Below are 24,559 nucleotides of genomic sequence, written 5' to 3'. Positions count from 1 at the left end.
TGATCTCAACATGACATCCCCCATGAGGTAGATTGTTATTAGGTTACTGATATGACTGGAGTATGCATATCATGTACGTAAGTGTAGATAACTTTCAACATATTTTCAAAAATACTATTAAATTCTTTAGACGTAAAAATTTTAAGTTTTAAAAACTACTGAGTGGACTTCTACATTTACACGTCATGCCTATGTAGTGTTCTGAATCTTAGCCTGTCCAGTCAAGGGGAGCATTAAGTCAGATTCCTTGATTCCTAGGTTCCTTTATTTGTAAACACCAAATGATCTAACAATTGGGGTATGATGAAACATAGTTGAAACTGACAGCATACCAACACTGAGTGTAGCACAGCACTGTTATTTATTTTACATGCAAAGAGAGTGTACAGAAGTCTTCTTTTCCTTCTTTACCTTATAATTGCTGTTTATCTCAGAAAAAGCAACCGCAAATATTAAATCTCAGCTTTTCCCATTTCTGCTAATGATTAGTTCATTGGAAATGACTCATTGAAACATTGCAGTTGAGCATATAAATCAAGGTTGAGACCATGAAAGTATGTGAGCAACAGTCTTCCAAACCAGATTAATGGAAAAGGAGCCAACTCTCATCAAAGTTGATATATGCTATCTAAAACAGTGGTTGGTTAAAAAGCAATATATATATATATATTATTATTATTATTTTTATTTATTTTTTTATCTCTAGTACATTATATACAGTAATCTGATATAATGGAACATGTTTTTTTTTCTTAATTAAATGTCCTTAATTTATAATATTCAGAGATAATAATATTCCTCTAAACAAATTGAATAATGCTTTACATTTTTTTTTACTGTTTCCATAGTTACACCACAATCATACTGGGTGGTAATTATCATGACCAATACTGGTGATTCATCCAGAGAACATTTTCTGTGGTTTACCAGATTTATTTACATGGGGACCGTGAAGAAAGCCAGAGTCCGTGGTTAGAGATGCCACACATGTACCTAATATGGACATGACTGAGTCAGTGTACAAACGTGCATTTAAACTGAATCCATAAATATTTTGAAAGAAGCAAAATATGGCATGGAGGTTTCACCCACCTTGTGTCTGGAAGAGCACAAATAATGAGCTAACATGTGAAGGGAAACACATTTGTCCTAATCTTCATCTTTTTGAACACCAATAGTTCCTGGACTAAAAAAAATTTTTTTTAAAGATTATATTTTTAATATATTCACAGCGCTTCACTTTTTCCACATTTTGTTATGTTACAGCCTTATTCCAAAATGGATTAAATTAATTATTTTCCTAAAAAATTCTATAATCAATACCCCATAATGACAATGTGAAAGAAGTTTGTTTGAAATCTTTGCGAATGTATAAAAAAAAATACAAAAAATTACATGTACATATTCACCATGACACTCAAAATTGAGCTCAGGTGCATCCTGTTTCCACTGATCATCCTTGAGATGTTTTTACACCTTGATTGGAGTCCACCTGTGGTAAATTCGTTGATTGGACATGATTTGGAAAGGCACACACCTGTCTATATAAGGTCCCACAGTTAACAGTGCATGTCAGAGCACAAACCAAGCCATGAAGTCCAAGGAATTGTCTGTAGACCTCCGTAGATATTTTAAGGTCCCAATGAGCACAGTGGCCTCCATCATCCGTAAATGGAAGAAGTTTGGAACCACCAGGACTCTTCCTTGAGCTGGCCGCCCAGCCAAACTGAGCGATTGGGGAGAAGGGCCTTAGTCAGGGAGGTGACCAAGAACTCGATGGTCACTCTGACAGAGCTCCAGCATTTCTCTGTGGAGAGAGGAGAACCTTCCAGAAGAACAACCATCTCTGCAGCACTCCACCAATCAGGCCTGTATGTTAGAGTGGCCAGACGGAAGCCACTCCTCAGTAAAAGGCACATGACAGCCCACCTGGAGTTTACCAAAAGGCACCTGAAGGACTCTCAGACCATGAAAAACGAAATTCTCTGGTCTGATGAAACAAAGATTGAACTCTTTGGCCTGAATGGCAAGCGTCATGTCTGGAGGAAACCAGGCACCGCTCATCACCTGGCCAATACCATCCCTAGAGTAAAGCATGGTGGTGGCAGCATCATGCTGTGGGGATGTTTTACAGTGGCAGGAACTGGGAGACTAGTCGGGATTGAGGGAAAGATGAATGCAGCAATGTACAGACATCCTTGATGAAAAACTGCTCCAGTGCGCTCTGGACCTCAGACTGGGGCGAAGGTTCATCTTCCAACAGGACAACAACCCTAAGGACACAGCCAAGATAACAAAGGAGTGGCTACGGGACAACTCTGTGAATGTCCTTGAGTGGCCCAGCCAGAGCCCAGACTTCAATCCGATTGAACATCTCTGGAAAGATCTGAAAATGGCTGTGCACTGATGCTCCCCATCCAACCTGATGGAGCTTGAGAGGTCCTGCAAAGAAGAATGGGAGATACTGACTAAAAAGAGGTGTGCCAAGCTTCTAGCATCTTACACAAAAAGACTTGAGGCTGTAAGTGGTACCAAAGGTGCTTCAACAAAGTATTGAGCAAAGACTGTGAATACTTATGTACATGTGATTTAATTTTTTATTTTTAATACATTTGCTAAGATTTCAAACGAACTTCTTTCATGTTGTCATTATGGGGTATTGTTTGTAGAATTGAGGAAAATAATTAATTTAATCAATTTTGGAATAAGGCTGTAACATAATAAAATGTGGAAAAAGTGAAGCGCTGTGAATACTTTCGGGATGCACTGTACTCACCCTCATGTTGTTCCAAACCTGTATGACTTTCTTTCTTCTATGGAATGTGAAGGAGAAATGAAAAAGAATCCAAGTCACTATTCACTTTCATTTCACTTTTCTTTTTTCTCTCCATACAATGAAAGTGAATGGTGACTGGGGCTGTCATGCTGCCTATTATGTCTTTTCATGTTCCTTGGAAAAAAGAAAGTGCGAAAGTAAATTATGACAGAACTACAGTATCTATTTAAAAGGATAGTTCACCAATAAAATTCTCTCATTTACTCTCGTTCATGCCATTCCAGACTTTTTTTCTTCTACAGAACACAAACAACATTTTTAGAAGAATATTTCAGCTCTGTAGGTCCATACAATGCATGTGAATGGCGTCCAAACATTTTAAGCTCCAAAAATCACTTAAAAGCAGCATAAAAGTAATCCAAACTCTATATTGAATCACTTTGGGTGAAAAAATAGATCAATATTTCAATCCTTATTTTTATAATAAATCTCCACTTTCATAATGTGGAAGTAAAAATGGAGATTTAAAGTAAAAACAATGACTTAAATATCAATCTGTTTCTTACCCAAAGGGATTGCATTTCTTCAAAAGAGTATTATAGGTTAGTCATGTGATTCTAAAATGGCAGCTCCCATGTGCGGACCCTCTCCATATAGAATAAAACAGCTTTTTTAAGGTTACAGATATGACTGGAATCATGCGAGTGGTCATGACTTCTTACATTTATTGCAAAATTACAATTCATGTTTTTAGGAGTTCAACTTTTTTAATGAGGAAATAATTACTGAGTGCACAATTAAAGGAATAGTTCACACATCATTTACTCACCCTTATAGCATCCCAGATTTGTATGACTTCATTCATCAGAAAACAAATTAAGATTTTTAGAAGTAAATGGATGCCAAACATTTGAAGCTAAAAGTCACATAGGTCAGCATAAAAGTATTCCTTATGACTCCAGTGGTTAAGTCTGTCTTCAGAAGCTATTTAAAAGGTGTGGGTGAGAAAAAGAGAATTATTTAAGTCATTTTTACAATAGATCTCCAATTTCACATTCTTTTGATTTTGGTAATTCCCATTTTTTTGTGCATATCGCCACCTACTGGGCAGGAAGAATTTATAGTAAAAAGGACTTAAATATTTATCTGTTTCTTACGGATTCTATCACACTAATCTCATGGTTACGTCTTGTGGCTGTAGTGTGCATTTTAACATTTATTCTGGTGCAATGCCTTGCCCAATAATCTTCCATTGTAAGTGCCTTAATGTACACAATAGTCAAAATTATTTACTAAAGTATTAGAAAGCATGTCCATAGAGCTTAAGTTGCATTGGACTTAAAATTCTCCAAAACATACAGGGCAAAAAAATATAGTGTACATGTGTAGAATGAAATCTTCACATTTCAGTAACCATTAAAAAAACAAAAGGTCGAGATTTCAGACAAATGGAAAAGGAAACTTAATGAAACAGTCTGATTTAAATACAAAGACTATTTAGGCTTTCATGTGGCAGAAGAATGTGTCTTTTAAAAGCAGCAACAGGTTACAGTGTAAAACCATTATACAGAATGTGAGGGGTGGAATAGTAAGACATTTTTTAACTTTTTGTATCTGCAAACAAACACAGTATAGACTTTGGAGAGAGATCCTTCAAAATGAAATGCTAGATGGGAGAAGTCAGGGAAAAAAGTACAAGATTATGTGCATATTCCAGGTTTTGGTTTTACAATGGTTAAACTTGCCACATGGTTTATGGAAAACCCCACTGATAACAACATTTTAAATCATTCCACTTTTCCAAATTATGATTTGAAAAACAAACACAAAACAAAAAACAATACAGTAATTATCCAAGTGAATTCAACAGATGCTTGTGTCCAATAGGAGCCTAGCCCTTCTGAATCATCTCTAAAACACTTCCATCAGAGTGAAATTGTATATAAAAACCACAAGACTAGTGCAATCGAGTGGTTTTGGACCAGAAATAGCACCGATGTGTTCACAGTCTCTCTGAGGTCTACACAATCAACCCAAAAAGGAACAAAAAAAAAAAAGACCAGGAATGTGTCCTACAGTACACGTGCTGCAACACACTGAATGTAAACATTTACAGCAATCAACTCTTACTAAGCAAACATCCATTTTGTAAACCTTTAGCCCTGCTAGTTTACATGCTTTCATATTGATGGGAAACATCTAACTATAGAACCCTTTATGGGCATACAGTGGCCCTCAAAAACATGACCCACAAAACAACAATAATTAGGTGCCATTTATAAAAAAAAAAAAAAAAAAATGGACTGGAAATATTATTTTGTTTATAAGCACCTTGCTAAATCTGTGACAAATCTATTAGCATTTGACCACCATATCTACATACATCTCTAATTTTATTTATTTTACAATATTTTAATTAAAATATATGTTTTCACATGAAGTTTTTTTTTTAGAGAGTATACAACTATAAAAACTACTAAGGTAACCTGTTCCATTGGTTTGAACACATTTAGGAGAAAAACAGCTACACATGACTGAAGCATATTCATTTCAACCCTTTCTTCTTTACAGTCTTTTTCACATGGTCAGATGCTACACATCCTGTTCTTCAGCTTTACAAAGTATTCATCAAGCTGCATTGAGCTCTGCTTTAAACACATTTCAGGAAGCATAAATAGAAACAGTCACACAAAGCTAACAATCTACAAAGAATTGTTTTCCAATGTCACATTTTGTATTATTAAAATATGCTACAAATTAGTACCAATCACTGCTATTGTATTGGGCAATACAGCAGCATTCATAGTCATTGGGGGAAAGCCCTTTTTTGACTTCATTGCGTGAGTCACAGAGTTTTTAAACGTTTTAGTTGTTTGGCAGTAATGTGCCTCACGAGTGATGTCTGATCCACGCTCACTGGATGATCAACTACCTTCAATAAATGATGAACTTAGTTTAGTTTCTTCCAAAAAATCTTGAAACAGTATAATGGGTGATACTCACAAATACATATTTTATGCTAATTGTCATGAAATTGTGAATTGTAAAATAATTTTTTTAACAAAAATTGGCCGATTTACATATTTATATTCCTTTCAAATAATTTAATTAATGCTAATAAAACATTAAAAAAAAAAAGTCACTTAATTTTGGGGTGCAATATGAAATTTATCCTAATAGACCTATTGTAAAACCACATAATCACAACTGTGATTCAGCTCTTTTCCAGAACATATTGCTCAACCTAAAGAAACCTGAAAATCTGTAATGTTTCTCACTGTATTGACAGGAGTTTTTGTGACCAACAAAGATAGAGTCTACATTTTTCTGATCTAATGACAAAAGCCATTAAAAAAAAACCACATCCCCACCACACAAACAAACCTGTAATGCTAACATTGTAGTAAAATAGTAACACACAATATGGAACCTATTTTTTACGATAAGAATAAATGTCTATAATAAGACATTATGCTATAAAAGCTTGTATCCTAAACTATGTACAATAATAACTCTGATATACAGAACAATGTTAATAAAAATATAGTGTGTGAGAAAAGGAACTTTTGCATATACCGTGTTTCAAGAGTGGATGATCATTCACAGTACTTTAAACTTACATTGTACAATTGTTCCTTTTGTCTAGAGGTGAGGCCTTCACATGAGGTTCACTCTTCAAATAATCACCATTTACACGAGAGTCCAAGTTAGAGGTACAAGCGCAAAAATATCTGATGTGCAGGAGAAGTTTAACAAATAGACTGAACAAATGTGAACTAAAGGAGTTCAACTTCAATTTAGAGCTGCATTGTGAAGGTTTCTGATTCAAAACTATTTCTAGACCTAAATTCGTACTATTCTACAGTGCCACACAAGTAAGCTACAGGTTAATATAAACGTGACTTACGGATATTATGATTTATACGAAGTAGTTCTGAGATATTCTGTGTAAGATCTAATGCAGTGCAGCTTCAGCTTGATGAGGTGTAAGGAAGGATTTTAATGGTGCGGATGGAACTGAACATTGATGAAAGATTAGATGGGTAAATACACATACATGTTTTATATGAATAATCAAACCTCACATGGACTGCTCGCATTTAGAATGATAAATTTACTGTTCACTTGAACTAAAAACTAAGATTCTCTTGTTCTCATCAATATGATGACGTTTAGAGTGTTACGTGTCCAGTTCTTAAAATAAATAAGACATATAAACTAAAAAGCACATGACTACAGTATACCCAAGGATGGAGTTTAGACAGAAACATCTGCATAGTAATTAGAGGACTGCAGTGAGGCGTTGTGGGCTTGATATCAGCAGCAGGTTCAGCACTATGTGTCCGCTGTGGATGGATACACACCTGCCTCTGGATTACCTGATGAAAAATAGGCACACAAGAGATTAGATAGATATATATATTTGTAATTTAAATGTTTTTATATTTAAATGAAAACTTAAATTTGGTCCTGCAGTGTGACAAATTATAATTTTAAGTAGCAAATGTTAATGGTGACATAATATGGAAGCATATCAATGACAAATGTCATTGACACAAAAAGCTCACTTAATTGCACTAATTGAAATATAAAACCATTGCCTGAACAGTACATGCATATTTTGGGAATGCAATTACATAAGGCTGTATAAAATTCATTACTAAAAATGTAATAATAAATTATTACCTTACAAAGTTCAGTTCCAAAATATATAGGTAATATTTGGTCCATTATATTTTGCTTTGCAAATTCGCCAAATTTCAGTGGTTCATATTCAGCTGGAAATTCAACCCCAATAACATCCTTTTACTGTTATAGGAGGTTGAACTCCCAACTGAATTTAAACCATGCAAATTTGTTAAACAAAATATAAAATGGAACAAATGCAGCCTGTTAAATAATAAAGATGACATTTAAAATATATATACCCAGAGCAGTCACAACATTAAAACCACCTGCCTAATATTGTGTAGCTTTCTGAGATGATATTCTTTTCAATTGTACAGAGCAGTTATCTGAGTAACCATATACTTTGAACCAGTCTGACCATTCTCCATTGACCTTGCTAATCAACAAGGCATTTCCAACCACAGAACTGCCACTCACTGGATGCGTTTTGTTTTTGGTACCATTCAGAGTAAATTCTAGAGACTGTTGTGCATGAAAATCTCAAGAGATCAGCAGATAAAGAAATACTCATACCAGCCCGTCTGTCACCAACAGACTGAGATCAAAAAATGTTCCCCATTCTGATGGTTGATGTGAACATTAACTGAAGCTCCTGACCCATATCTGCATGATTTTATGCACTGCTGCCACATGATTGGATTAGATAATTGCATGGATGATTGTTGGTGCCAGACAGGCTAGTTAGAGTATTTCTGTAACTGCTAATTTCCTGGGATTTTCACACAAACAATGTTCTGTACAACTGTGGTAAAAATAATATAATCTCAGAATGCCATTCTGGGATGCGGGTTGGCACGGTTTTGGCGGCACAAGGGGAACCTACACAACATTAGGCAGGTGGTTTTGATGTTGTGCCTGATCAGTGTATTTTGGAACTGAAATTTGGAAGGTCAAAATGTATTATTGAATTAAATTGAAATATTCAGCTTTAATATACAACCATATAAAATGGCATACCCCAAAAATGCAAGCAATTTTAATGCAATGCATGTATTTTTCTGCAATTCAGTGTGCTCCCCCCCCAAAGACATTTGTCATTAATATACTTCCATATCATAAAAGGAAAATGCAAAATTATAAAATATTTAGCTAAATGCCGTTTAAAGTAGTTTAGATGGAGTAAAGTAGGACATAGCATTGCATTAGGCTATACAGTTACAGGAAGACATCTATATGCTAGCATCCTCACAAATATGTAAAGTTTAAAAGTTATTTTAAGCTTATTATTGCTGAAAATAAATCAATATATTTCATATTTTTTAATCTATTTTATTTTTAACTAAAAAGCTTGAAAATGTCTTATTTACTTACATTTATAAAAGATTACACAGTTAGAAATTGACTTGTTAGTCACTCCACAAGACTTAATAATTAGTGACAAAACTGTAGACTTTATTTTTAGGACAATATAAATTCACATCAGGTAATTTTTAAAAATATATATCCCAATTGGATAATGCAAAAAAATTAAATAAAAAAAAGGGTTTAAAAATATTACATATATATATATATATACACATTTCTGTATTTCACAGTTCATGGTGAATTTAGTAGCACGGCTAAACAATTTTCACATATTACTTTTTAAAAAACATTTTAAACATTCTGGAAAAAAAAAAATAAATAATCAAGTAGTAGATAAAGAATCCATCAATATTTCTATAAATGTGCACACTTTTGGACTAAATGTTCAATTGGATTTTGTTCACAGAAGCCTGCTAGGGACAAATCAATGGGAGTTTACATATTTCACCAAGTGTGTGCATCTTCATAATGTTTGCTTTGATATTTTGACAAAAGACATAAATTAAGAAATCACTCTATCAGTAACATTTCTAGTGTAAAACATCCATGCCTGAGGCTTAGACCTTTTGAATGATATATGGTCTGTCAACATTAATTACGTTCTTTACAACAGACTATCTTGAACAAATGTAAACAAAGAAAGACTGTGGATTCTCTCATGAATGTTAACAGGTTGTTAATAATTGCAGAAGGTTATATACCAGATTTAAATTTTATTTTGATTCATTGTGCAGCCCTACTACAAACAATACACTGAAAGCACTTATTTCTTGCTTTGGGATGAAAGATTACCTGATGCAAGTGTAACTACTGCAGGAGGTGTGCGGGACTCGTCATCGTCGCTGAAGTGGATGATCTCCCTCCAAGGAAGAGCTGACAGGGTGTCAGACTCCTGCCCATTGATGTTCCGCAGTGCCAGGATACGATGATGCAGGGCTGCAAACAACTGGGCAGCATCCTTAGAGCTGGACTGAGACATGAGATTAGACCAAATAAGACTAAAACAAGAACAATGTTCACAGTCTGCAGCAAGGCAGTAATTAACTATGATAACAAGCTCAACCAATCAGTTCAGTGCAATCTTACAGAAATGTGGAAGACTTTGACCCCCTGCTCCTCTGTGTCCATAGCTGTTATTCTGAGACTCTTCTCACTGGCTTTATCCACCTGCATCTGATGCCAAAGCTTTGTGTTGAGGATCACTCGAAGACTTCCCTGAGTCCTCATGACTGCAACACACAAAACAACATCAGGGTCAGCTCGCAGTTACCAGAAACTCTAAAAACAAAAACCCTATGTTCAATTTAAATGAAATTGAAACTGGTTTTTTGAGGCTTTTAATCCATCCAACTTTGAAGACATTTACATGCTAGCCTACTCGTAAAAGTTGGCAAAATAAACTTCTGTCTTCTGGGAAAATTACCAAAAATATATCAATACCTCTTCTTGCATTCATGGGCATATAATGTATATATATTTTGGTCTAACAAAATACTCTCTAAAATGAGAATGCCCCCTCCTCCTTATCTGCATCCCAGTAGCAATAGTAAGTAACATATAATGCATGATGTAAATTAAAGGCTAATGGCTCTTAATAAAGGGGATGATCCCTTTGATATGTCTCGCCCAAATTTTCCATTTAAATAAATAGGAAATATGTTAACACAAAAAAGAAAAATGTCAAGTCATTTTCATGGGGACCCATATCTGATAAGCATGTTTCACAGATTGATACACAGATTAAAATGCCTTGCAAATATTTGTAAAAAAAAAAATAATTTATGTGATGAAAGACATAAACCAGTCATGAAATGAGAACTATATTCATATAAATAAATACTGTATATATTGATTTTCTCTGCAACAATGGTGAATTATCAGTATTCCATATGCGTGTACACATACATATTACACATGATACTTGTTACTCAAGGTGGTGCTGTTGTTTCACAGATTGATTTACAATTGCTGTTGATGAAGCAGCAACATGGAAGTGATTATACAGTGGCAAAAAAAAAAAAGTATGTGAACCATTTGGAATTAGCTGGTTCTCTGCATTAATTGGTCATAAAAAGTGATCTCATCTTCATGAAATTCACAAGTATAGACAAACACCATGTGTTTAATCCAACAACACACAAACAATTGTAATCATTCATGTCCATATTGAAAAAATCCCATTAACCATTCACAGTGTTGTGGAAAAAGTAAGTGAACCCCATGGGCTAATTATGTCAACAAAAGTTAATTAGAGTCAAGAGCTGGCAAACCTGGCATTCAATGTGGGTTAGATTGGAGCTTTGACTTAGAAAAGCACTCCAACATTTTGAGTTTTCTATTTACAAGAAGCATCTGCTGACGTGGACCATGCCTCACCAAAAAAGAAAGCTCAGAAGCCCTAAATCAAGAATTGTTGCTTTGGCTAAAACTGGAAAGGGTTACAAAGTTAAAGAAAACCTTCGATTTTCCCCTGTTGACAGTTAGACAAATTCACTCCCAAGAAGTGGCCGACCAGCCAAGATGACTCAAAAGGCACACCGCAGATTGCTCAATGAGGTAAAAAAGAACCCTAGAGTGACAGCTAAAGATTTTGAGTCAATGGAAGTAGTTAATATCTCGGTTCATGAGTCAGGCATGGTGTCCATAGCAGAACACCATGAAGGAAGCCGCTGCTTTCAAACTGTTTAACAAAGACCCCTTGACACTCTGCAACACTAATGGAAAATGTTTTGTGGACTGATAAAACGAAGGTTGAATTGTTTGGGAAGAACATGTAGCACAATGAATGGCGTAAAAAGGGCACCACATACCAACATGAAAACATCATCCCAACGGAGGGAGGATCATGATTTAGGGCTACTTTTCTGCTTTGGGGCATTGTGTTTGCCTATACTTGTGACTTTGGTGAAGATGAGATCACATTTTGTGTCCAATTAATTCAGAAAACAAACTAATTCCAAAGGGTTTGCATACATTTTCTTACCACAGTAGCAAGTACATCGCTTGAACAGTATGGTACGGCTATTGTAATTTGGGTAAAAAAAAAAAAAATTTATTATTGTCTTGAAAATTTTTGAAAATTCTACACACTATCTGGGCATTTTATTTAAATTGTGATAGATATACGTGTTGGGTCTCTTAAGACCCGAATAAGTAAAAGTGCTTGGATAAATTTCCATACATTTAAGGGTCAACAGGAGTATTAGCTCCCCCTTGTGACATTTTCAAAACTGCAGAAAGCCTTGTAAATGGATGATAATCTGTTTTCAGATGTTGTTTTGTTTTTGTGAATGTTCAGTAAATATTGAATAAAATAAGTGTTTACATTTAATACATTTTATTTGTTATAATTAAATTTCATTAAATATATAGTAGTCATTTGCTGACCCTTCTTTAATTTGCCAGACCAATAATTCTATAAAATTAATAGCCAATGGAAAAACCCTTATGGGTTGACCACTGGTTCATGTTGCTAAATAATGCAAAATTACTTCTTCATGAAGACATGAAAACCGCAGTTACGGGTGACTTTGAACAGGCATAGATAACCCAGGCCTGTTACAGATCAGTTCTACATTACCCAGTCTGGACTGTAAGGTGCCGTCATCATCAGATGCCATATCATTCAGCCTTAGCACTCCACATCCCCTCTCCACCCATGACTGAGAGACCATATCAAACACAAACAACTTGCACTGCATCTGAAAAACAACACAGACACAACACCACAGCATCATTATCTCATGTTTCTTTATGATGCTCATATGTATTGATCCGATCTGAGAATTGCACTTACCTGTAGCACATTGCTTTCGGACTCCTCTCCTGTCCTGACCTCCACTTGTTTTAATATACATTTCTGGGTTTTGTGCGCTTCATGTCGTGCCGCAGACTCCTCCAGAGATTCTTTAGTGTTGTCACCTAAAGCACATTAGAGAATAATTTACAAACTGCAGTGCTTTACATATGTCTTAAAAGGACAGTTCACCCAAAATTATATCAAGTCTCACAACTGAATATTAATCACAATTGAATATTAAATATGAAATGTCTTCTGGTTGGCTGTAATTTTGTTGCTTTGTGTGTTATATCACTTGAAGTGAGGACAGAAAAATGACTTGGCATTGGAAACTCATCACTTCATAGCTCAATCTTAGGTTTGTTTTTGTTTACAATGTTTAATATACGTACTCTTCTCCAGGTTGTGATCTTGTGAGGAGGAAAGCTGGCTGAACAAGCCGATCTTTGGCTGTGACTCGCTGCTGTCGCCGGCTAGTTCAGTGCTACATTTCGGCAGTGCCTGTAGTCATTAGATAAAGGTGGGATTAAGCTTATAGCCAAGGTCTTGAACTGTGATCTATCATTTGTTTGAGCTAGCCAAATTCTGGCAAACACTTTAAGTAAGATTTTAGTAAGGAATTTATTGTTTTACCAAGACACGTTCTGACATGTTCTGTCCAAAAACAAACTTCGCACTGTTGGCATTGCTGTTGTCAGCTTTCTGTTTGCTATAAGAAACAATATTTGTGCCAAGAACCGTGACAGGTTTATGCCTAAGAAGACCTGTAAAAATGTCTTTCAACAATCATAAGCATTTGAACTACAGTACCTGGAATTGATGTACTGTAAGAAGTAATTTTTTTCCTCTGAATTTTCACTCTCAGTCGAGTCACAAGGTTTACCCACCTGCAGAATAAAAACAAATCTAACTTCAAATAGGAAGACTACTACAATACATGATTTAATTTTAAGTAATTACAGAGTTTAGCAATAAGAAATATGAAATATTTCATGAAATCATTTGTATAACTCGATTCTGAAAGACTACATAAGACATCTTTATGGGCCTAGACTCCTAAAGATAAATAGTCCAGCATCTCACAGCAGTCCCAGCATGCAAGAATCAACCACCTGAGTATGCGCGCACTGTCATCTGGAGTATACTTTCAAAGGCTGAGCACTAGACTATACGCATAGCTTGCATTCGCATCAAAAACGAAGTATAATTTGGGCTTTATGGGTAGTGACATTCTAATTCCAGAAAGTATTTTGTGTCATATTTTAGTCCATTACACCGACTAAAAACTACACAAATTGAATTTGGATTTCAATGTTTTTAACCTTGTGCAACCCTGCATACACGAGCGTGAATGTTGTATTTTGGCTTTGCTATCAGCAACGCATAATTTAAATTAATTTAAACCGACTGATATCAGTTCGGAAGGCTCTGGGTTGTTAGTAAAGTAATAAACGTTCAATGTACAGAGTCATTTGACAAAACAACATAGTGCGGATCAGAGTGGAGTTTGTCTTCGGGAGAAGTGGCAACAAATCTATATTTGGTAAGAAACCTAAATTAAAAGGTAAAAAGTTATTACATTGAAACCTGATTCATCTAGATTCGTCTAGTTTCATCCAATAAGCCTTTTTTTTTTTTTTTTGGTGATTTATCGCAAAACACCATGTTGCCAAACGCAACGTACACTATTCTGTACTTTAGTGCTATTTTTCCTTAGAAATCTTATATTTATCACACTAAGAATCAATGGGTTCATCCAAAAGCTGAATAATGTTTCAAAAACATAAAAAAAAAAATATATATACTCCTGGAAACATAAACCATTTGATTAAAAAAAAAAAACAAATTTTCTATAGTACAGTATTATTCAAAATTTCTTAACAACTTTCCACATATGCTGACATCAATTTTTAGGAAAATGAATAAGGTGTTACTAGTAAAATGCACACAGCAGTCACACTCAGGTCTCAGGAGGTTCAAACAAAATGTCAGATTTGCAGAAATTTCAAGGAATGAAACAATCACATGAATCAAACCTTTGCTCTGTCCTTCATATTCTGTCCAAATAAAAACGTGGCCTCAATTGGTGCACAATGTTCTTTGGGTTCGTCACAGGTCTTTCCGCATTTCTTCACCTCAAGAGACAGAACAAAAGGCAATTAAATATTAAATGTGTTGCCAGATTGCATGTATTCTCATCACCCCCATCACGTTTACTGTGTCAGCCAAAAACACCCAAGACATTTAGATGTCAGTTTTCCGGAAACTAAAGCCTTGTAAAATAACACATTGCCCTTTGGGCCGTAGCCCATGCCATGTTCAAGCATGCTGACGTTGGCATATTGTAGAAAAGCAGTTCTCAACTGATGATTTGCACCCCAAAATAGGTTGCAGGTCTGTTTTGATAAGGTCACAAAAAGCAGTGAAAAACCATCCTAAATGCTAGAAATAAAATGCAACTAACCATACAATTGTGCAAAATAAATAGGCTTTTCAACCTTTAAAAGGGGTGTTCAATTTAAATGAACAGATAAGGTATATAGCAGAAACTTTTAACATAGCGACTTAAAAGTGCTTTAGGATGGGCCCCACCGAAATTACCTGCCGGTTGAACTGCGATGCACCTCACTGATCTCTGCCTGCATTACTCATGAAATGGAATACATAGACCATCAATTAATTGCCAACAATAGCCTTCATAAGCCTAACTAAGGACAATGCATCAATGTGAACCTCCATCTATTTTGATAATCAATGAATCTGGTAATCCTAAATTCAACATCAAACAACACGTATTTTAGTCAAAATAATTTTGCTCCCCTTCTCTTCATCAAGCTGACAAGCATGTGCTCAGGACTTTCCAATAAGTGTGTAGCGGTGCTGAGAATCGCACATGAACAATTACCAACACCTGTCTTAAATTATCTTGATGTGGAGACTGAAAGAGTGGAAGAGAATAAAAGGTGGCAGATTGTTAAGATCAGTGGAGAAAATCAAGGAGCTCATTCAAGTGATTGTTGAATTGAATGAGGCATTGGAAGCATGTGAGACTGTCTGGATCAAACATTGTCTTTGTACAGTAGAGGCTGATGTCGCTGAACAGTGAGGGAGGCGTTCAATTGATCATGCAGCAACGCAAAGATGAGCATGTGATTTGGAGTCTCACTTGAAGAGCCGACAGCCAAGACTGGAATGTCGAAGATGTGTGTAGTGCAGAGGATCTAGGTATCTGTTCCTTTTGGAATTTCCCACTTGTCCTCGGGGTGTTTCACTATCAACTCTGTTTATATAAGCCTGTTATTTCACTGTTTAATGGTTTATTCCACCATTCTTTTGTAACTGGTGGTTTTTAGTCACTATCGTGTGCGTGTGTGCATTACAAGTGTTTGATATAAAATTCATATACAGCGATTCGGACAACTTGGGTCATGCACTTTTTTTTTGCTACAGCTTGCTCTGTGGCCTCCATTTTAGAAATGTATTTTTCAATACTGTAGTGATGTCAATAATGGAGGCTTTTCTTGTCACCAACATAATGATACAATTTTGTTGAACATCATTACAGATTTTGATTTGCAGTTGCAGCCCTAGTAACATAAACAAACTTTCAATGTTTCACAAAGAACATTTTGTTTATTTTTGTTCAGACAATTTTGGGATTATGTTCAGTCACTTCTTGATGTCTAATGTAAAATCTGTCAAAACAAAACCAGTTAAGAAAAATCTATGTCTGCGCCCTATTGAGACTACATGACATATTGGCATTTCTTCACAAAACGGACTACAAGAACTTGGTTTTGTCTGGTCATAGTGCTTGACACCAATTTTAAGTATGTCTTGCTAAAAAGTGTCAATAGGAGTACAGCACTCGTCAGTCATGCCTTACCGATAACACATCATTATCCTCTGATCCACCAGGCAAGACCTTGGAGTTACTGTCCCATTCTGCTCCTGAGGCATTTTTCAATCCATTTGATCTGCTGTTGCTTGTGTCTATGGGAAGATTAAACGACAGATTTTTCAAGTGTAATTCAAGCACATTTCCAGCACTTTCAAGGTACCTGAATCCTATTATCCAGTTCTAAATGTTACATAACAAAGATGAAAAATCTGCTGTATGGTAATTTTAAACTCCTTAACTCTGACAAGAATCATTAATGATTACAACAAAGCTTTGCATTCAAACCTATGCAAGGCTGACATCAAGATGTCATAAAAGTCAAAGAACTCTGCGAGAACCTGAGTCAACACATCCTACTGAGCAAGGACCATAAAACACAAATCTCACATCTGACCTCTATCTCTCACCTCAGGCCAATTTGTGGATCGACATATCCGACTTTAAGTTTAGACTTTTGAAAGTTTATTATTTTACCTTATTTTTATTATTTTAAGCCACAAGGAAACAGCACACCCGCAAAACAACTTAAACGTGCGCCAACACAGCGCAAGACAGCATGTTCTGACATGTAGACTGATGCTCCTGATCTTTTACAATAAAGAATCCTAAATCACACTGGGCCATATTGAAATTTTATTTTGGATAACTGTATAGCACTGAACAGATTTTAAATATCATGTTTACTTTTTTTTTTTCTCTACTTAAAAATATCCATGCGACGTAACATTGATTGTAAAGTAATTCCAAGGTTAACAAAATATTTGTCTCAGCTTATACCTTCAGAATGGCCAATGAGAACTGATAAGTGCAAACATTAATCAATGTCTTTTTTGCATACTTCAGGCCTTTGAACACCAATTAAAATGTTCAGCATGATTTCTCACCACGATCAACATTTTGAATCAAAACAATAGATTCCTAACACGCCATACTCCCCTGGAGAGAACATTCGTGCCGAATCACGCATGTCAAAGCCAAGCTTTTTTTTTCTTTTTCTTCACCAGGCAAAGAAATGTCCTGCACAATAATATTTAAGCTTTAGATCACATGCCGGAAGATGTTGCAGTTAATAGAACCAGAGCAACTGGTGGCAGAAAGCAAGGAAAGCTGTTTTGGCCACCAACATTAAATGCTGAAGATACTCTTAGTAAGAAATCCTGAACCAGCAGTGAGGATGTGTAGTTAATTTGCTTGAAATGTCTTAAAAACTGAAACAAAAAAACTTTCATGGGTTCAATTATCATGAAATGATATTGTTCCATCACCGCTTTGCATCCCCTTTAAAAGGGATCTGCTTGCACATACAAGGAATTTGTCTTTGTGACAGAAGCTTCCAGTATGCACAGACAATACAACAAGGCCGAGATAATAAAAAAAATATAATTTTTTTTTTTTTTTTTACTAAATGCAGGACAAAAAAAAAAAAACGAGGCTGCTTGCATCACGCAGTGATTTTAAACAAATGCACTTAACACAAGTATATACAGTATGTGTTACATTGGCATATAATTAATATAGTTTCAAATGATAAAACGTTATTATTCTTTACACTTTGTTCTTTCAAATCACCCCTCAGACTGTGTATACATAATGATGCTATCAGTCAACTTGTCCAGCAGATACTGACCTGAAATAGTTTGAACTGAAATAGTTTGTGAAATGTCTTGGAAGTTTTCTTTCTCATTGAGCAAATCAACAACACACTTCGCTGCTGCAGCTTGTAGAAATCGAAGAAAAGTATTTTTTCGATCTGCTTGCTAGAGAATCGTTTTCTTTTCTTGTTTTCTTTTCAAACTTGTCAATGATTTTTCTTCTCATCTGGTGATGGACAGAGGGCGGACCAGCCCAGTGGGACACTGAGCCACCAACCATACTGGAGTAAAATTGCTTGTCAATTAGCTGAATATGCAAACGGCGAACATTCACTTCGCTTTCTAAGGGAAAGAGCCATTAGAGGGCGAATCGCGTCGCGTTTGCTGTAAAAAGGCCTTTAGAGTATGAACTCGTTGTTAAATTCTCCTTGGCATAGCCATATTTTTGTCTCCTTTAAGGCTAGCTGTCATTGAAAGGGCACCCTGGCATGATGTCTACCACAGTGAGACATGCAGTACTTCTGTGTGCATTTGACATCAATGCAAGTTTTGGAGCAGCACAGGTGCGCTCACAATGCCACGAACATAACGATTAGAGCGGTTCAGGTTGTAGTCCAAAGACTCCATTTTCGAGCCCTCGGGATTTTCCTTTTTTTTTTTTTTTTTTTTTTTTGAATTTCAGTTTTAGATTTATGAATAAAATAAGGTCTGTGGTAAACATTTCTTGAAGATACTTGGACCTTTTGTTCTACAAAAATTATGCATAGTCATACCCCAAACGTGAATTTTGAAGCTGCTGTTTTTAAAAAAAAAAAAAAAAAAAAAAAAAGTATGTTGTTAACAAGTTGCTTGATAAGAACTTCTACGGTTTTCCATTTGGTCAGGCACGTTCCCTCACACGATTCTGGTATTTGTAGTCCTTATGTAGAAAAACATTAACATAAATTAACAAGAAATATTTACCACAGACCTTATTTTACTCAAATTGAAAACCTCCTTTATAAAAAAAAAACCCATAGGCGATTCCAGAGAGAACCCATGACTTCCAGGTTTGCCTACAAATTAACATCACAGCTGAAGAGATCAATATCTATAATCAAATTCAAAATAATTTGGGATCTTTTGTAACACTAGACCTAAGGGCATTTGAAGATTATTTCCAACCTCTGCCACATGATCTACAGTATTTGAGTTGATACTCTTCATGAACTCACCGCTCTGAGCGACAGTCGGTGGGGCCTGCAGCACTGAAGGTCGAAGGATGCTGCGCTGAGCTTCTTTGGGTTTAGGGCTTGGGACACCTAAAAAAATAAATCAAACATATTTGCTAAAAACACAGCAGGACTGGTCAACAGAAATTAATCCCTCTGGTTGTAACTGTCAGGCCCAGAAAGTTCAAAGGGTGGCCTCATAAGATCAACACTGGACATTAATAAACAGTCCGTTCAAAACTGCAGATGTTTGAAGACTGACTCACCAGCACTTGGAGCCTGGCCATGGATCAATGTCGGGGGCTTCAGACGAAACCCCACAGTCTTTTCCTCTGATCAAGAGAACAAATACAGAGAGATCAAATCTACAGGACATGCACAAACAACTTCCCATTACAATTGAAAATCTGAGTCTTACCAGGATCCGAGTCTGAGTTTGCAGTTGGTGATTGACAGAAACTGGATGGCATGAAAACATTATTCTTATAAACTACAACGAAAAGAAAGTGTGTCAAAAAACAGGGGTAAATGGAAGAAGCCCTTAATAAACTGTACAGGGGTGCATTTCCCATACAAGGCTATAGCTCACTGTTTAATCACCATTGTATGATACATCATTGGAGAAATAAAGTAGCTAAGTCATAACGGTTTCCTGAAACCATCGTAAGTATGTTGCACATCCACGTTGGTTGAACCACGTTGGTCCAACAATTTGTAGATGTTGTTAAAGAAATTAAGCAGGGGGTAGAGTAATAAATTGTGTTGAGGTCAAATGGACATCAAATTAAAATAATCATTTATACATACACCAGAAAGACATTTAATGCGAGAAAGCTGCTGAAGACACAAAATCGGTGTGCACAGTGTAATGAGACCGATACATTGTTCTGCAATAGTGGGGTTTTCCTCTACATCAGACCTCAAGGTTCCCCCGACCTGCTTGAGCACATATGCACATGGGCACTCTGCAAATGGGTGCGGACAGTTATTCCATCAATGTGCGCTACCCAGGCGACTCATCTCTGTGTTTATATCTGCGTCTCCCGCTGAACACATTTAGATGCGCTTTACAATATGGAACAGCATTTCCCCCTCTGGGCCCCATTCAAGCCTGTGACAAAAGGTCCAGTTTCCCCCCCTTATTAGCGGCCCTGTTTGCAAAGATAGTTGGCTAATGATGCTTTTGGGAAAACGCACCCCAGATCTATGATTGCGTGGTGCTCTAGAACAGGATTCAAATTGGTCAATCATGGCATTCTGCAGTCAAATATTTTTTATATAATGACCAGTAAACTGCATAACTGCAGTTCTAGGTAACCGATCTCCAAACTTAAATCAATATTTACTGTCCTTTTTAATTTATTTATTTGGTAAGCAGTCATGTAAGAAAGGGGCTAACGTACAGTAAGGTGGTCATTATCTCCCTTGACGTGAAGTGGAAGTACATTATACCACACTTATTTTATAGATGTAAATCTCTGGATTACCAGAGTAAGCCGGTGGAAACTGTGTTAAAGGTGATGTTCTTCCTCTCTTGGCAGCAGGGCAGGAACTGCCATCTTTATCCGAGTCTGGGACAAAAAACAAACAAACAGAGAGAGCAACCTAGATTAAAGATGCTGAAACATGACATTTTTTTTTTTTTTTTTGTCCAGAAATATCTCACACTTTAGATCAATGTTTTCCGTAGACAGCAAAAACACTCAAAGCTCACCCTCTTCATCCTCTGTACTGGATGCCTCTGCTGATCTCTGGGGAGAGAATCAGTGTTTAAGAGGCAACATAAGACTGAATCATGCCGTAAGCACAGATGTACTGGTCTTACTCTTACCTTTTGTGCTGTATCTTTCTGGAAAACAAACACCGGAGGAGCAACAGCAGGTTTCTCTGAAAGTTCAAAGATTTTGACTTTGTCATCAGACTGAGCGGACACAATACTTTATACTGTATGATTCATTTCAAAACAAGAGCACTGCAAGACTTTCATTTCTAATGGTTCTTGTTGTGAATCAATCAGAGAACTGGGTGTATAAAGATGTTAGTTTAATCCTTAAGAATAATTAATCCTCTGCCCAGACATTGTTGTGTCATGTACATGTCATGTATTGTTTTAGTAAACAAAGGCCTGCAACTGAAAGTAAAAAATGCAGAACAACTGACATACATCCTCACAGATAGACTCAAAAACATCTGCTTTCATTTGCCAGTGTCTATTTTTATCTCCCTATGAGGACAGCTTGGCTTGCAGAGATGTGTGACTGTCTTTTTATAATTTACACTTCACAGATATCTACTAGTTACAGGCTTTGACGCTTGCAATGACCCATTTAAACAAAACGCTCATCCAATTATCACTAACTGAATGATTCTGAGCGAGCAAATCAGACTTTTCTAAATTACCAATAACCATCAAATTAACATCACTAAAGTTGATGCAGATGATTTGTTTGCCAAAAACAACTCACCATTCTCATCTGCCATGCTGCTGTCTGAGTCCCACTTCAGGATGAAATCAACCTTCTTTGACCCCCGTCCATCAGAGAGAAAACACTGAACAAAATGTGGCGGCAAACACAGAAATTTTCAATGTATTCAGTGATGACCATAAAAAAACCGTATCAAATGCATCGATATGGCAATTTTTGGCCGATACTGATTTTGACAAAACAAAACTACAGCTTAGTCAGATAGCGATAACGAAACCAATATTTTCCCACTGAATTTTGTTATTAGCTCAACGTTTTACTTAGGAATGCTTAAAAATATATAAAGAGGTACAAAAGAACAAAAAAAACATTTTTTCACTGTTCTTACAATAAAGCATTTCCAATATACTGTATACACTGTAAAACATTTCTGTAATTTTAACGGTAAAATATGGCAAAAATGCTACAGAGAAACAATTGTTAATTGATTAACGAGTATTAAATGTAAATATGTTTTATATATTTTAAGACAATGCAGTATTTTTTTTACAATAAATTGTAAAAATTAAATTTTAGATGTAAAAAGTATGATTTTCCTGTATAATGGTAAAAATGTACATTGTTTAACAAGAGAGTACATTTCTTTTTAAAATAAATTATTGTTAAAATTACAGTAAAAAAATTATATTAATCGGGTGTTCCCACATTTCCCTGCATGACCCATCATATTTCATTATATTTTATGGGAATAATTATGTTTCTTCTTATTTTCAACATCAGTTACGTACTTTGGGGTGTTCTGTTTAATATTTAATGTAGTTTAGTTAATGTTTACAGCATTATTTAAATTTCACATGTGTTTAGTGTTTGTGTGTGAAATGTATTTTATTTTTTACAGTGCCAGCATGGTCATGTAAATGACAAGCGTTTTAAACTGTAAAATGTACAGGTTGTTCTGTAAAGTTGTTTACATTTTTTTACTGTGTTGTTTACTTAATTCTGGCAACCACAGCTGCCAGTTGTTGTTGTTTTTTTTTTTTTTTTTTATAAAAACAACAGGATTTTTTTACAGTGTATATTTACAATATCTCAAAAGTCAAAGTCTGCTGGTTTCAAAAAGTTTTTGATGGGTTCCCTCATCATGTAGCAAATAGTTAAGTGCCACTTTCATAAATATAACATCCGATTATGGAGTTTTTTTCCCCATTAATGTGAAAACAAGAAATGTCAACCCTTCTAAATATTATGACTTTTATTATTTCTGGATTGTGCAGTAAATTTGCAAAGTGTGTTACCAATCAATTATAAATAAACCATCAGTTTTTCATATGTGTTTTCATGCTTATTACCAATATGCTGATGATTTTAATTTGGTCAATAATTGGCCGATATATATCGGCAGCCGATATATTGATGCATCCCTAGTATCAAATAGTTCACAGTAGCAATTTATAATAACTTTCATAAATCATTAACAAACACTAAATAATACGTAACAGATCAGTTGGTCATGTACACATGAAAATTTCATATGACATTTGTATGATAATTTAATTTATTGAGTTCACAGTCTGATTGCACATTTACTAATGATCTGTTATGCACTGTATAACACAATGCTGTTTGTTAATATGTTATTAACTTAATACGTGTTCCACTGCCAGTAAAGTTCAAAAGGACGGTATTTTAAATGAACGTAATGTCAGAGTGTATTTCCTGTGTATTGGTAAGGTTTACAGGTATAAGACTCTGATAATCCCTAAATCCTTAACTCGCTGTAAATATCAGAGCTGACTGTCTGAGATGAAAGAACAGATTATAGCAAATAGTTACCTCAGCTGTTCTCTAAAGCGAATGGGATTTATAAATGTGTTAAATATGGGGAAAGACCACCCACTCCTGTCACAAACCACCTGAATGAAACCTTCCAATAAAGAGACATACACTTCCTACAAAACAGCTACAGTTAAAATTCATATGCCACTATAATTATGCATATTCGCCGATCAGTATATGCACATAAAAATAGCTGACACGTACACAATTGCATGTAAACATTAGTTATACCTCTGAGGCCGGTGCGTTAAGATGCTCCGGTAATAATGCATCATTAAAACAACCAACATAAATAAACAGTCCTTCAACTCCAACCACTCATATTTATCATAACATAATTCATTCCACGTATTAACAGCGTCTGTGAGAAGTTACACTGGTATTTCAGATACAAATGGCACTTACGTTTTTCTGACAACCCCGCCATCTTACTTCCGCTGTCTACCCACAATCCTCCTGAGATCCGACGTAACGTGACGCCAAAGCCCTTTCAGATTAAGGATGGGCGATACCGTTTATTTTATTTTTGATCCAGTACTAAGTATTATTAGGCCAATATTGCCGATATCGATGTCAATACCGATACCTCTTTTAATTTTTGGATAAAATGGCTTAAATTGGCAGCTTTGTTTACCCTTTAAAAATGAGAACATATAAACCACAAAATTAACCATAGATAATTAAATGGTTACTATTTGAAAAACCAAGTTACTATATGGATACTAAAGTAATACTGTTGTAAAACCATGGTTAATTGTATCAAAACCTTGGTTACTGCCAAACAAACCAAAAACAACATTAGACTATAGTCGTGGTTATTGGTTAATACAATATTACAGCGATTCCATGGTACGTTTTCATAAGCGTATTGTTTATTAATGAGGATTAAAGATCATTATCATTGTTTTAACAACTCTGAATTTAAATAAACCTGTAAAAACCATCCAAAAAGCCCATTAATACATGTCATGTATAGGTTTGTCATTACTTCGTGATACCAAATGCTGTTTCTCTTACGAGAGGT

General features: G+C 35.6%; 1 protein-coding gene across 1 annotated transcript; it reads right to left on the bottom strand.

The window, feature by feature from the left end:
• Positions 1-3,488: 3,488 nt before the first annotated feature.
• Positions 3,489-23,973, bottom strand: ranbp3a (RAN binding protein 3a). Its single transcript, XM_052102052.1, has 18 exons — positions 23,941-23,973; positions 21,739-21,823; positions 21,105-21,160; positions 20,988-21,024; positions 20,761-20,844; positions 19,692-19,763; positions 19,540-19,605; positions 19,277-19,363; positions 16,456-16,562; positions 14,606-14,704; positions 13,380-13,456; positions 13,203-13,278; positions 12,962-13,070; positions 12,567-12,691; positions 12,351-12,471; positions 9,857-9,999; positions 9,563-9,740; positions 3,489-7,155 (listed from the first exon to the last, which is right to left on the bottom strand). Exons 2-18 carry the CDS (start codon positions 21,752-21,754, stop codon positions 7,112-7,114), a joined length of 1,497 nt encoding a protein of 498 aa, XP_051958012.1. The 5' UTR covers positions 21,755-21,823; positions 23,941-23,973; the 3' UTR covers positions 3,489-7,111.
• Positions 23,974-24,559: the final 586 nt, after the last annotated feature.

Source organism: Xyrauchen texanus, chromosome 32 (genome assembly GCF_025860055.1).
Source record: "Xyrauchen texanus isolate HMW12.3.18 chromosome 32, RBS_HiC_50CHRs, whole genome shotgun sequence".
NCBI classification, from domain to species: domain Eukaryota; kingdom Metazoa; phylum Chordata; class Actinopteri; order Cypriniformes; family Catostomidae; genus Xyrauchen; species Xyrauchen texanus.
The sequence above is the reverse complement of the archived record's forward strand: the minus strand, read 5'-3'. Positions and strand labels throughout refer to the sequence as shown.